Here is a 12,818-nt window from a genome sequence, read left to right as displayed (position 1 = left end):
TATCCGCCTTTTAATTTTTTACAATTTCAAAATTGTAAACATATTTTGACATGTCTATTTGTTAAAGTTTACTAAAAGCTTAAACATCTAAAAGTTTACTAGATTAATCAATTAATTGCAATTTTCATAGATTTAAGTTTAGTTCAAACTAGTGATACTAAATATGTATTTATCAAGAAAATGACTAAGTTCCACCAAACAATTATCTTTCCAATTGAATATCTTAATCTGAACATTAAATGCATTATATTCTTATCCAATGCATTATATATATTTATATCCAAAGTTGGTTGGAGTCAAATTAATAAAATATAAGAAAATTATTTTTAAGAATTATTTAGGAGTAGATGGGAAGTGGGAGACACCTACTTCAAAATAAATAAATAATATATATTATTTAGATTTTATTTATGAACACAAGGCGTGTAGAACTCTACGCCAAGGAGATGAGCCCGCGCGCTGCGGAGAGATGCCACGTATCGATCATCTACCGTTAATTCCTACGCGAACGGAGAGCATTTTAACACGTGGCTACCTCATAACTCCGGTTGTGTTTAACCGGAGTTAACTTGATCTCTTCTTTATTAAACTTTCTTCGCCGTTCCAGGTCTTCTTCTCTACCCTCTCCTTCGCTTTGCTTCCTCCCGCAGCTGAGGTTGAGAAGACCATCGCCGCCGCCGCCGCCATCGGGGACGATTTTGCTTTGCTCTCTCGCTTCGTCATCGCGGTCGGTAGCTGCATGAGAGGTCGGTTCGTCGCCGGTGTTCCGGCTTCGTGTTGATTTCACGGGGGGATGTACGGAGGTGATCGAGCGGAAAAGGAATAAAGGTCTGCCCTTTTTTTTCGCCGGTAGTGGCCCTCTCTGTTGCCGGGGGGAACGGTGGTTGGGAGGGATCAGGTGGGAGATAAAGGACTGGTAGCTGGCAAAAGCTTCCCCCTTTTGGGAGTAAAAAAGGAAGCGGCTTGGATGATGGAATATGAGAATTCCTCCGTCATGACCGTCTCCAACACCGGCGAAGCCAGCGTCTCTTCCTCCGGAAAGCTTCCGCCCACCGCGCTGCCTCCTATGGGGTCAGCTCAGCTGATTCCGGCGGTCAAGAAGAAGCGAAACCTTCCCGGAACGCCAGGTGAGTGATCTTGAATTGCTGGTTGATAGAAATCTAAGTGTTTGATTTGAGTGGGGAGTGTGTGGGAATAGATCCGGAGGCGGAGGTGATCGCGCTGTCTCCGAAAGCGTTACTGGCGACCAATCGGTTCGTGTGTGAGATCTGCAACAAGGGATTCCAGCGGGACCAAAACCTGCAGCTGCACCGGAGAGGACACAATTTGCCGTGGAAGCTAAGGCAACGAACGGGGAAGGAAGTCCGGAAGAGGGTTTATGTGTGTCCGGAGCCGGGCTGCGTGCACCACGATCCGTCGCGGGCGCTCGGAGACCTCACCGGCATCAAGAAGCACTTTTGCCGGAAGCACGGCGAGAAGAAGTGGAAGTGCGATAAGTGTTCCAAAAAGTACGCCGTGCAGTCGGACTGGAAAGCGCACTCCAAGGTCTGCGGCACCCGCGAGTACCGCTGCGATTGCGGCACCCTCTTCTCCCGGTAATTTTACAAGTTCCTCTGCTGTTCCTGTGCGATCTGGGATTTGGATCTTTGATTTATCCGTCGCCGGACGCCTTTGGCCTTGTTTGTTGCAGGAGAGATAGTTTCATCACGCACAGAGCATTCTGCGACGCGCTAGCTGAGGAAAGCGCCAAAACGGGAACGGATCCGTCGACCACGAATCCAAAACCGGCAAGCGAGGAGGACGGAAAAACCGCGACAGCTTCCGAAGAAGCTACGGAATCCGAGGCGGCGACGGCTGTTGTGGAAGCAGCTCCTGCGACAGAGGTCGAAACTCCATTGCCACCACGGCAGGTGGCGCCACCGGCGCCGGAACGTCAAGGTCATTTCTTTTTTTGTCCTTCCTTCTTATTTTGTTCCAAACAACGCGCTCTATTTACTTATCGAATGAGGAAGAAGGAAACGAAGCGGCGTTCAATTTGTCGGATCTGAAGCTTCTTCCACGATAAAAAAAAAAAAGCAAACGCGAAGTTTGCGTCGATCAGTTCACGATGGCTGGTTCTTGTCGTCTGATGCTCTTGGAGATGCTCGATCGTGTTGCAGATCCAAATGCAAGCAAAAGATGTGTTTTTTAGCGATCATGTTTCATCTCTGCCAAAAGCTTGTCTCTTCCTACCAACTTTCCACCTCTGTTACTGCGATAAAGTGGAAAGTTAACAAGAAATCTACTCATCGTCTTCCTTTAGCTTTCTTTTCTCATGCATTGGAAGCACTCAACCGGCAACTTTTTAGTTGTTTAACGTGATCAGGTTTCTTTTGACAGAGCCGGAGAAATCGACCGCGGTGCTGAAGTACGTGCCGCCATCCATTGCGCCGATAGCTAACCCCAGCAGTGCCGTTGCCGCCGTCTCCTCCACCGCTACAAGCAGCCACAGCAGCAATAACATCAGCATGTTCGCAAGCCTCTTCGCCTCAGTATCGGCCAACGCCGCAGCTCACAGCAGCGCCACCTTCTCGGACCTGATGGGCGCCATGGGCCACCCCGACCGGCCCCTGGAGGAGCCGCTTTCCCTCTGCCTCGCCACCAACGGAGGGGCGGCTCCTTCGTCCCTGTTCTCGCCGCCGCAGAGTCAGTCGCACGACTGGCGCCCGTTCGCCCCTCCGCCCCCGCCGTCTCCGCACATGTCTGCGACGGCATTGCTGCAGAAGGCGGCTCAGATGGGTGCTGCGGCAACGCGGTCTTCCTTCCTCGAGGGGTTCGGCCTCGATACGCCCTCGGGGCCGACGGAGAGCATCGCCAGAGACAGCAGCGCCCTGTGGTGGGGGCATCAGCTGCAATTGGAACCGGAGCCAGCTCCGATACTGCCTTACGAACAAGACCTAATGATGGGCTCCTCGGCCCTGTTCGGGGCAAAGCCGGCGACGACGCTGGACTTCCTGGGGCTCGGAATGGGCCCGGTCGCAGGAACTCCCAACGGAGGTCTATCAGCATTGATGACCTCCATGGTCGGCAGCAGTCTCGACCTTGGAACAGGGCCGGCGGCCGCTGGAGCCTGGGAAGCGACGGACAGGAAGCCCGCCAGTTCTGCCAATCTCTAAAACACCACCTCCTCCTCTCCGACCTTAAAATCTCCATTAGAGAGGAGAGTTTTGGCGATGGAATCGGACGATTCCTCTCTTATTTCTTCTGTGTTCTGATTCGTCATGCCGGAGCACATCTGAAGCTTACAGGAAACATAAATCATGTACATACTCTTTCGAGTTAGTCATTACAAACAAGCTTCCACTCCATTCAAGCGATCAGTTCTCAAAGATAGATCTAGCTTCAAATCTTTGGAAACTGCTGATGCTCTGCGATGAATGCTCCATTCAAGTCGCGGGCCGATATGGCAACTTGACCGAATCTTGGCAGCAGCTCAGGTTCCCTCCTCCTCTGCGTAACTATCGGCAGTTACATCAACACGGGACACGCCTCGCTGTCTGCGCTGAAGTTGAGATGCCGGTGCATGCATGCGCCATCTCAATGAGTACTTTAATTAAGTTAATGTTTGTAATTTTGACTAAATTAAAAAATATTTTATTATAATAATACTTTACATATAAATTTAAATCATTTGACTAAATTCATATCGATTATTTAAATACAGTAAGACTTCACTCACTAATAGAATATATTTTTTGGATAATAATAAAAGTAAAAAAAAATGTCTTCTAATTTTTACCATCTTAACTTGATTTGACGGTACTGGTTTAATTGTCGTCGATGCGTTTGGAGCCGACGCGGTTGTCGCTTTGCGCTTATTTTGGAATATATCGGCTCACTGTTCCCGCGCGAACCGTCGCTCTCGTCCTCATCCACGGCTATTTATTTTCCTCCCCTATATATTATATTTGCTAATTTAACACCGGTCAAATTCGATCGTCCCTTCTTGTTCCCCAGTCCCTTTCACAGAGTCAATGCTAAAACATGGCTCTTGTGCTCTGTCGGATTTGATGCAGTTGAATTTTAAATGAACTAATTATTTTAGAAATGTATTTTCGAACGTGTATAAATAAAGTTTTCAATCAATAAAAAAATTGTTTTCTTTCTGAATTATATATATATATATATATATATAATTGTTTTTTTTCTGAATTTTATAAATATATATATATATATATATATATATATATATATATATATATTGAATTATAGTGGATTATTTATATTTTTTTTAGACACGAGATTATGATCTTAGATTAGTAATTCACTCCATTATGTACTTGTTGAAGCCGCCTGCGGCGGAGAAGGAGGAACTCGGGTAGTTGCTGCCGGAAGCTCCTCCGTTCATCTCCCGGGATAGCTTCCTTGTTTCCTCCTCTGCTTTGGGAATCTGTTCCTTCAAGATTCAAAGGCGGCATATTTTTTGGAGGATGACGGTGTCGTAGGCCGCCTCCGCCTGCCCGTTCTCGGCTGGCGCGGCGGTTCTGGAACCAGACAGCCACTGACTTGCTTGGAATCGAGGCCGCGAACTCGGCGGCGAGGTGCACCTACCGCCCCTAATTCTGGAAGCTCGACTCCAAAATCTCCACCTTCGCGTCGGTCAGCCACCCTCTTCTTTCACCTCCTCATTCTCGAATGAACTCCTACGCCGCCTGCTGCTCCTGCTTGCCTCATCCACAGTCGCCGTCGCCGTCGCTGAAAAGAGAAACAAAAACACACAAGCTTATAATTAACCAATCAACTCATCCCTCTATCTCTCTCTCCAACGCAATTAGGTTAATTAGGTTCGCCCGCCATTGACAACCCCAACCCTGTTGCTCAACCAGACTTATACCGACTTTAAATTAAACCAAAAGATAAATTGCTAAATATTCACCCTTGATATATAAAAGATTTTAATATTTAGGAGTTAGAGTTAAAATAAATTTGAGCCAAGGTTCATGTTTTTCTTTTGGACTACAGTGTTTAAGATTAAAAATTTTAAATATTCATGAAATATATTATATGTATTTAGGCTTTAAAATTTTAGATTTAAGAGTTGAGGTATAATGGGTTTAAGCTAATAAATTTTTTTTCTAGGGTTCAGATTTTCCTTTTGAGTTATGAGTACTGATCCTATGGTCCGCAATTTACAAACCAGAGAACGGTACACTGCATAACCAATCAGAGAAAGTGGATCATCCTTTGATCCATAAATTGCGGACTATAAGATCCCGTTTATTTGGATTATAGTGTTCAAGATAAAAAAAATAATATATATATATATATATATATATATATATATATATATATATATATATATATATAATGTTTAAGTTTACTATTTATAGATTTTTTTAAAAAAAAATTGAGGCTGTTGGATTAAATCTAGGTGTCTCGACCAAAATTTTTTTAAAAAATGAAAAAACTAATCGAAGCATCTGGATTAATTCCAGACGCCTCAAACAACCGAGGAGGCCTCACTCCGTTGTCATGATGAAGGTCAGAGTCAAGGTGGTCAAACACCCCTATACCACTGGTCGATCGGGGAGCACTCTCGTCCGATCGAGTCCTATAACTATTCGACCGATCCAGATGATCATCTAAATAGGTTCGATAATGAAGTCACACTCCACCAGTACATGGATGGAGTGAAATATCGAGTCTTCCTCGCCACACTTTCCGCCTCGACGCAACGCTGGTTCAGAAGGCTACCGAACGGATCCATACGAAGCTTCAAAGACTTCCGAACGGCCTTCTTACATCATTTCACGAGCAGTAGACGCTACCAAAAGACAAACGTCAGCCTACTTTCCTTAAAGCAAGGACCAAGAGAAGCCCTACGAGCCTATATTCAACACTTCAATCAGGTGACTATGGATATCCCTTCGGTCTCATCCGAGACCATGATGAATATATTCACTCAAGGGCTCGTCAAGGGAGACTTCTTTCGGTCGCTCATAAGGAAGCTGCCCAGGGATTATGACCACATGCTCAAAAGGCCAATGAGTACATCAACGTGGAAGAAACTCAAGCGGCCAGAAGGAAGGAGACACTAGTCGAGCCCTTGGCGCCGACCGAACACCGACCAATGAGCAACCACCAACCGCCCAGGGGACCAAGAGCCGAAGGAGGGCGACCACATGAAACAAGGACACATGCGGTGCAACATGTCGCGTCTGGTCGGCCGAAAGCATCAAAGGGCAAGGTATGGACACCTATATTTTGCTCTTTCCACCAGTCCGCATCGCACAACACATGCGACTACCGAGAATTGACGTCTATCGTCAGTCGACCGGCTCGGCGAGGCTACCCCCGTCGATCTCCCTCTCCCGACCAGTGGCACCGACATCAAACCGCTGGGCAATGAGATGCGGGAAGATCGCCCGAGCGACAATACCAACGAAGAGAGCACGCTGAGCCCGCTCGGGGCATGGATGGTCGAAGCAGGCCCTCCGCTCGGAAAGAAGAGAATCGGAGCAATGCCGCCCGGGGAGAAATAAACATCATCGTCGGCGGTTCGACCAGCGAGGACTCCAATCGAGCCCGGAAGTCGTGCGCGCAACGACTGGAGATCCATGCAGTAGGATGTTGTCGAGAGTAGGTGAACGGGCCCAAGATCAGCCTCGGACCCCGAGACTTTGAGGGAATCGAGATCCCTCACGACGACGCCTTGATCATCCGAGCAATGATCGCTAATTATACCATTCACCGTATCTTTGGCGACATAGGAAGCTCAGTGAACATAATTTTCAAGAAGGCATTCGATCAACTACAGATCGACCGGGGCGAGCTGCTACCAATGACGACCCCACTGTATAGGTTCACCGGCAATGAGGTTTTGCCAATCGTCCAAACCAAGTTGGTCATATCGCTCGGAGAGAAGCCGCTTAGGAGGACTCGAACCACGAACTTCATCGTGGTAGACACCCCCTCAGCCTACAATGTCATCCTGGGCTGACCGACCTTTAATGAGTTACGGGCAGTAGTATCCACCTGCTGCTAAAAGATCAAATTCCCGGTGGACGATCGGGTAGGGGAGGTCAAGGGCGATCAACTAGCCGCTCGACGTTGGTACGTCGAGATGGTCAAAACCAAAGCTAGGTCCACCCGGAAGACTCCACTGCTAAAGGTAAATACTATTACTGAAAAACTGCATGCCCTAGTCTATGAAGAGAAAGAGGAAGTCCAAATCCATCCTGCCGAGCGGAGGCAACTACTTTCATAGTTGTGGATCTGGGAGCCGAGCAAAGGGCGGAGTTGATCGCCATTCTCCAGCAAAATCATGACGTGTTTGCATGGTCAACGCATGAGCTACATGGCATCTCCTCAAGCGTAGCTCAGCATGAGCTACATGTCCGACCAGACGTTCGTTCGGTAAAGCAACGCAAAAGGGATTTTAGTGTCGAGCAGAACCTAATCATCCGGGCAGAAATAGAAAAGCTGCTAGAGGCCGACCATATATGGGAAGTTCAGTTCCCAAGTTGGCTCGCCAACGTTATCCTTATCTCCAATCCGAGCAACAAATGGCGAGTCTACATCGACTTCCGTGACCTAAACAAGGCATGCCCGAAGGACTTCTAGCCACTACCTCGAATCGACCAGATGGTGGACTCCACTGTGGGACGCAAGCTGATCTACATGCTAGATGCCTACTAGGGTTATCATCAGGTGTCGCTCGCCTGCGAGGATCAATAAAAGGTCAGCTTCATTCGGACTCAAGAATGTCGGAGCTACTTATCAAAGATTGATGAACAAAATGTTCCGATGGTAGATTGGTCGTAATATGGAAGTATACGTGGATAATATCCTGATAAAATCCCTTTAAACAACTGACCTATGTGCAGATATTGAGGAGACATATCAGACACTCAGGACTTATGGGATAAAGCTGAACTAAAGCAAGTGTCGGTTCGCCACAAAGAGTGGGCACTTCCTCGGCTACATCATAACCGAGCGGAGCATCGAGACAAACCCGATCAAAGTGAAAGCGTTGCAAAACATGCCCCCGCCCCGCAACTTGAAGGAAACACAGGGATTGACCGGTCAAATCAGGGCGCTATCGAGATTCATGTCCAGGTCATCCGATCGAAGCTTACCATTCTTCAAATATTGCACCGAGCGACAAAATTTCAATGGGACGAGAAGTGCGACAAGGCATTCGAAGAGTTCAAAGAATACCTCAACTCCCTGCTTGTCCTAGCCAAGCCATGTGTCAGCAAACAGCTCCAGATCTACTTGTCGTCTATAGAGCACGCGGTCGGTTCAGCATTAGTTAGGCAGAGTGGCGAGGAACAACCAGTGTACTTTTAAGCCACATATTAAAAGATATTGAGTCTAGCTGGTCTTGAGCAATCGGCTTATGTTTTAGTGCTCGCCTCTCGAAAGCTTCGCCCATACTTCCTCTCCCACACTATAATCGTGATGACCAACAGTCCCTTAGCGAGAGTACTTCTCAATCTTGAGGCATCCGGACGGCTGATCAAATGGACAACGGAGCTCAGTGAGTTCAACATCCAATATCAACCCCGAACTGCCATCAAAGCGCAGTCCTTGGCGGACTTCGTCACCGAGGTACAGAGCCCTAAGCCAGAAGTCATGTGGAAGATATATGTGGATGGTTCGTCCACTCAATAGGGGAGCAGCTTCGACATACTACTCATCTCCCCGCAAGAAGAGCGGATGCAGTTGGTTATTTGGCTAGACTACAGGGTCACCAACAACGAAGCCGAGTACGAGGCACTAATAGTCGGCTTATAGACCGCCCAGCACGTCAAAGCAATCAAAGTCTTTATCCACTCATATTTTCAGTTGGCTACCTAGCAGCTGTCTAGAACGTTCGAGATAAGTAACATCTGACTTAAGCTCTATGCAGAGGCCTTTGAAAAACTAAGGTCCAACTTCAAGAGGTCGTCATACAAAAGATCCCCCGATCGGAAAATCAAACTGCTAATGAACTAGCTAAGCTAGCAAGTTCACTGTCGCCTATTATCATAGAGCAGCCGATCGAGCAAGTCTCTTTGGTGGCACACATCGATCGAATGGAAGGACTCACTTTTCCCGATCGACTGAAGGACAATGCTGATAGAATTCTTACGGCCGAGAACAACACCGTCCGATCGGGAGGAGGCTCGGTTGTTGAGAAAAAGGTCTGGGCGGTTCACTCTGATCGAATACTAGCTGTACAAGAAAGTCTTCTCCCGACCCTTGCTCAAGTGTGTCGGATCGGAAGACGCCGATTATGTATTGCAAGAAGTGCATCAAGGACCTTGCGGAGGACATCCAGGCGGTCAATCATTGGCAAGGAAGATACTACTAATCGGATATTTTTAGCTAACCCTCCAGCAAAATGCCACTCGGACGGTGGCCACGTGTCTGTCCTGTCAAAAGTATAACAACATCTCGCACCGACCCACCGAGGAGATGAAGACGTCCACAATCTCTTGTCCGTTTGACAAATGGGACATGGACATCGTCGGACCTTTCTGTTGGGATCTCTTCGTACGGCTAGAGAGGGGGGGTGTGAATAGCCGACCCCAAATCGTCGCGTTTCTACAAACTAGGGTTAGCGCAGCGGAAAATAACACGTAGAAACGAAGGAAAAGAAAACCAAACCTTAACACAAGGATGTAACGAGGTTCGGAGATGATACTCCTACTCCTCGGCGTGTCCGTAAGGTGGACGAGCCCTATCAATCCGTCGGTGGATGAGACCCCGGAGAACCGGCTAATATAAACTCCTTCGGGGTGGAGAAACCTCACCACAATCTTTGCAACAGTAATAAGGAGTACAAGAAGAACAAGAACACAAGAACAACAGGAATGTAAAAACACTTGCTTGCCTCTTGTTGTCGATTGGAACCCAGATGAAACAGCAGCTTCTAGGATCCAAACTCAGCTAGAAAACCAGCAGAAACTCACGCAGAGCTTCAACACAATGAGAGCTCACCAAAGCTCTAATCGCAGCAGTGTTGAAGAAGAAGCGCTAGAAGCAGAGGCTCGATCTCCTTTATAACCTGCGAAGAAGAAGACACATGAACTAGCCGCTGTGTCGCAACGGCTAGACCTGGACCGATCTTCACCGACCGGACCGATCGTCCGATCGGTCATGGGACCGATCAGGCTCTATTCTGATCGGTCCCGCACCGATCACCATATCTTCACAGAGCCATCGATCGCTCGATCGGCCTGTGGACCGATCAGTTAGGCTGATCGGTCCTCAGACGATCAGCCAACTCTCTCGTGAGAGTTGGCTCGTCGATCGGTCTCGCACCAATCGAAAACCTCGAAGCCACCGATCGTTATCGATCGGTCACCGATCGATCGAGATAGCCAGACCGGATCGATCCATCGATTGATCCGAGCTTGGTTTTGCCCAAACCAAGTCCAAACCAACATCCGGTCAATCTTGACTGTTGGTACAATCCGGTCACTCCTTGACCTACTTGACTTCTCATCACCGATGTCCGATCACCCTTGATCCATCTGGATTTTCCCTTGCCGCTTCACTCACGGGACTTTCACCTAGCTTCACTCACTAGGGTTTTCACCGGCTTCACTCACCAGGATTTCCACAACCACCGGCTTCACTCACCGTGACTTTCACCTTCACCTAGCTTCACTCACTAGGATTTTCACCGCTTCACTCACTAGTTTTCATTGCCCGGCTTCACTCACTGTGACTTTTCCCCTGCCAAACTCCCTGCTTGGACTTTCCCTGCCAAGCCTCCATACTTGGACTTTCCCAAGCTCCCTGCTGACTTTTCCCTGCCAAGTCTCCGACTTGGACTTTTCCAGCCAAGTCTCCATACTTGACTTTTCGCGTGCAAGCTCCCTTGGACTTTTCCAGTGCTAAGTCTCCATACTTGGACTTTTCCGTGCCAAGGTCCCCGCTGACTTTTCAATCAGGTCAACCAGGTCAACCTTGACCTACGGTTGCACCAATAACCTCCCAAACATCTATTCTTGTCCCATATCAAGAATAGAACTCTCTCACGAGTGTCAAACATCAACATGCAACTCAACTAGGTCAACCTTGGCCTAAGGTTGCATCGACAATCTTCCTAAGTCAAACATCAAAATACAACTCGAGTCAAGTCACCTCGAGTCGGGTCAACCAGGTCAACCTTGACCTAAGGTTGCACCAACAATCTCCCCCTTTTTGATGTTTGACAAAACCCATAATCAAGTTAGGTTAACCCGATAACCTAACTTAGGTTTTCCAATGTTCTTCCTTGAACATTCTTCCAAAACCTACACTCTCCCCCTTGGGACATATCTCCCCCTTTTTGACACACATCAAAAAGAGGGAATCAAGGTCAAGAGTTTCTTCCTAATGAAAGTCTCATACCTTTCATTGAAACCCTTAATTTCCCCCTTGAAACTAAACTCAACACTCAATTTAGTGATAATCCCATATCACTAATCCTCGAAAGTCTTAAGGAGTAAAAACTCCCCCTAAAAGTCAACTCCCCCTTGACAATTAGGTAAAACTCCCCCTAAAGGTCAACTCCCCCTTGACCATTGCACCAACAATGTCTTGGAGAGTTTCAAACCTTTAGAAACCCGAAACTCACTCCCAAAAACTGAAATTTCAGACACCTGCTGAAAATCAGAAACTGGCACGCGCTGATCGGTCCTCAGACCGATCAGAAGCCCCATGGATCGGTCCCCAGACCGATCCATGCTTCACTGATCGCACTGGATCGTCACTGATCGGTCACCAGACCGATCAGGCCTTCCCTGGATCGGTCCGGTGACCGATCCAGCCTCTGAAATCAGAGATTTCTGATTTTCTCCCCGGGAGAAGTTCAGAAACTCACAGAAAATTACAGAAAATTCCAAAAATTATGAAACTTTGAGGATACATTCCTCATATCATACACTATCAAGGAAAAATAGTTTTCTATGAAACTAGTTTCCATTTTTCAATCTTGATACAAAGTTCAAAAACTTTGAAATAGTTCAAGTTTAACTCAACTTTGTATCACAATGTTCAATGATGAATGCTATCACTAGGAAAGCTTCATCAAGGTTTTTCAAATCAATTTTAAAATGCTTTTAAACCCTTTAATTTGGGACCATAATCTTAGGGCTAAATGTACATGACTTGTACACAAGCTTTCCCTATGATCCCCCATTTAGAATTAGGCTCATCTAGGTACAAGAACCATGCACCTTGATCCTAACTCATCATCCTAATATCTCACACACATCTAAGGTGTATCAAACACATTCAAGTCAATTTTGATGTGAGATATGGGTTTAGGTTAGCTTAATCTAAGTTCTCATGCATTTTTCTAAAACAACAACTTGATCTCCATATCAAATTGTGTTGTTTATCCTTAGATCAATTTCATTGATTATAAATGCAAGAAATGATGACATGGCATAAAATGATATCATACATAATAACATGTGCCAATGTCATGATGTCATGGCATAAAGTATGAAACTTTAACTAAGGCATGACATATAACTAACCTAAGCATTATCATGACATTTTAAATGATCATAAAATAAATATGATGTCATGACATGGCATATGGCAAACAATACATGGCAAATAGCATATAAAGGTATAGAAAATACCTAATTCTAGTCTTAGTTGCAATTTTTGATAATTTTGATCATTTTGCCATAAATTCTATATTCCTAAGTGTAATGGACCTAAAATCAAATACAAAAGATTTTTAGATCACTATGTGCCAATTAGATTGACTCTAGAAAACTCCTTAATTGAGATTGGCACATCCTAATCACCTTAGGAATAATTTTCCATTTCATTTTCAAGGCTTGATT

General features: G+C 46.3%; 1 protein-coding gene across 1 annotated transcript; it reads left to right on the top strand.

Moving 5' to 3' along the window:
• Window positions 1–598: 598 nt before the first annotated feature.
• LOC121970709 (zinc finger protein ENHYDROUS-like) lies at window positions 599–3,347 on the top strand. Its single transcript, XM_042521599.1, has 4 exons — window positions 599–1,127; window positions 1,199–1,595; window positions 1,691–1,938; window positions 2,380–3,347. The coding sequence occupies exons 1-4, from the start codon at window positions 968–970 to the stop codon at window positions 3,153–3,155; spliced, it is 1,581 nt and encodes a 526-aa protein (XP_042377533.1). The 5' UTR covers window positions 599–967; the 3' UTR covers window positions 3,156–3,347.
• Window positions 3,348–12,818: the final 9,471 nt, after the last annotated feature.

This window comes from Zingiber officinale, chromosome 4A (assembly GCF_018446385.1).
Source record: "Zingiber officinale cultivar Zhangliang chromosome 4A, Zo_v1.1, whole genome shotgun sequence".
In the NCBI taxonomy this organism is placed as follows: Eukaryota; Viridiplantae; Streptophyta; class Magnoliopsida; order Zingiberales; family Zingiberaceae; genus Zingiber; species Zingiber officinale.
This window is presented reverse-complemented; position numbering and strand designations above follow the sequence as displayed.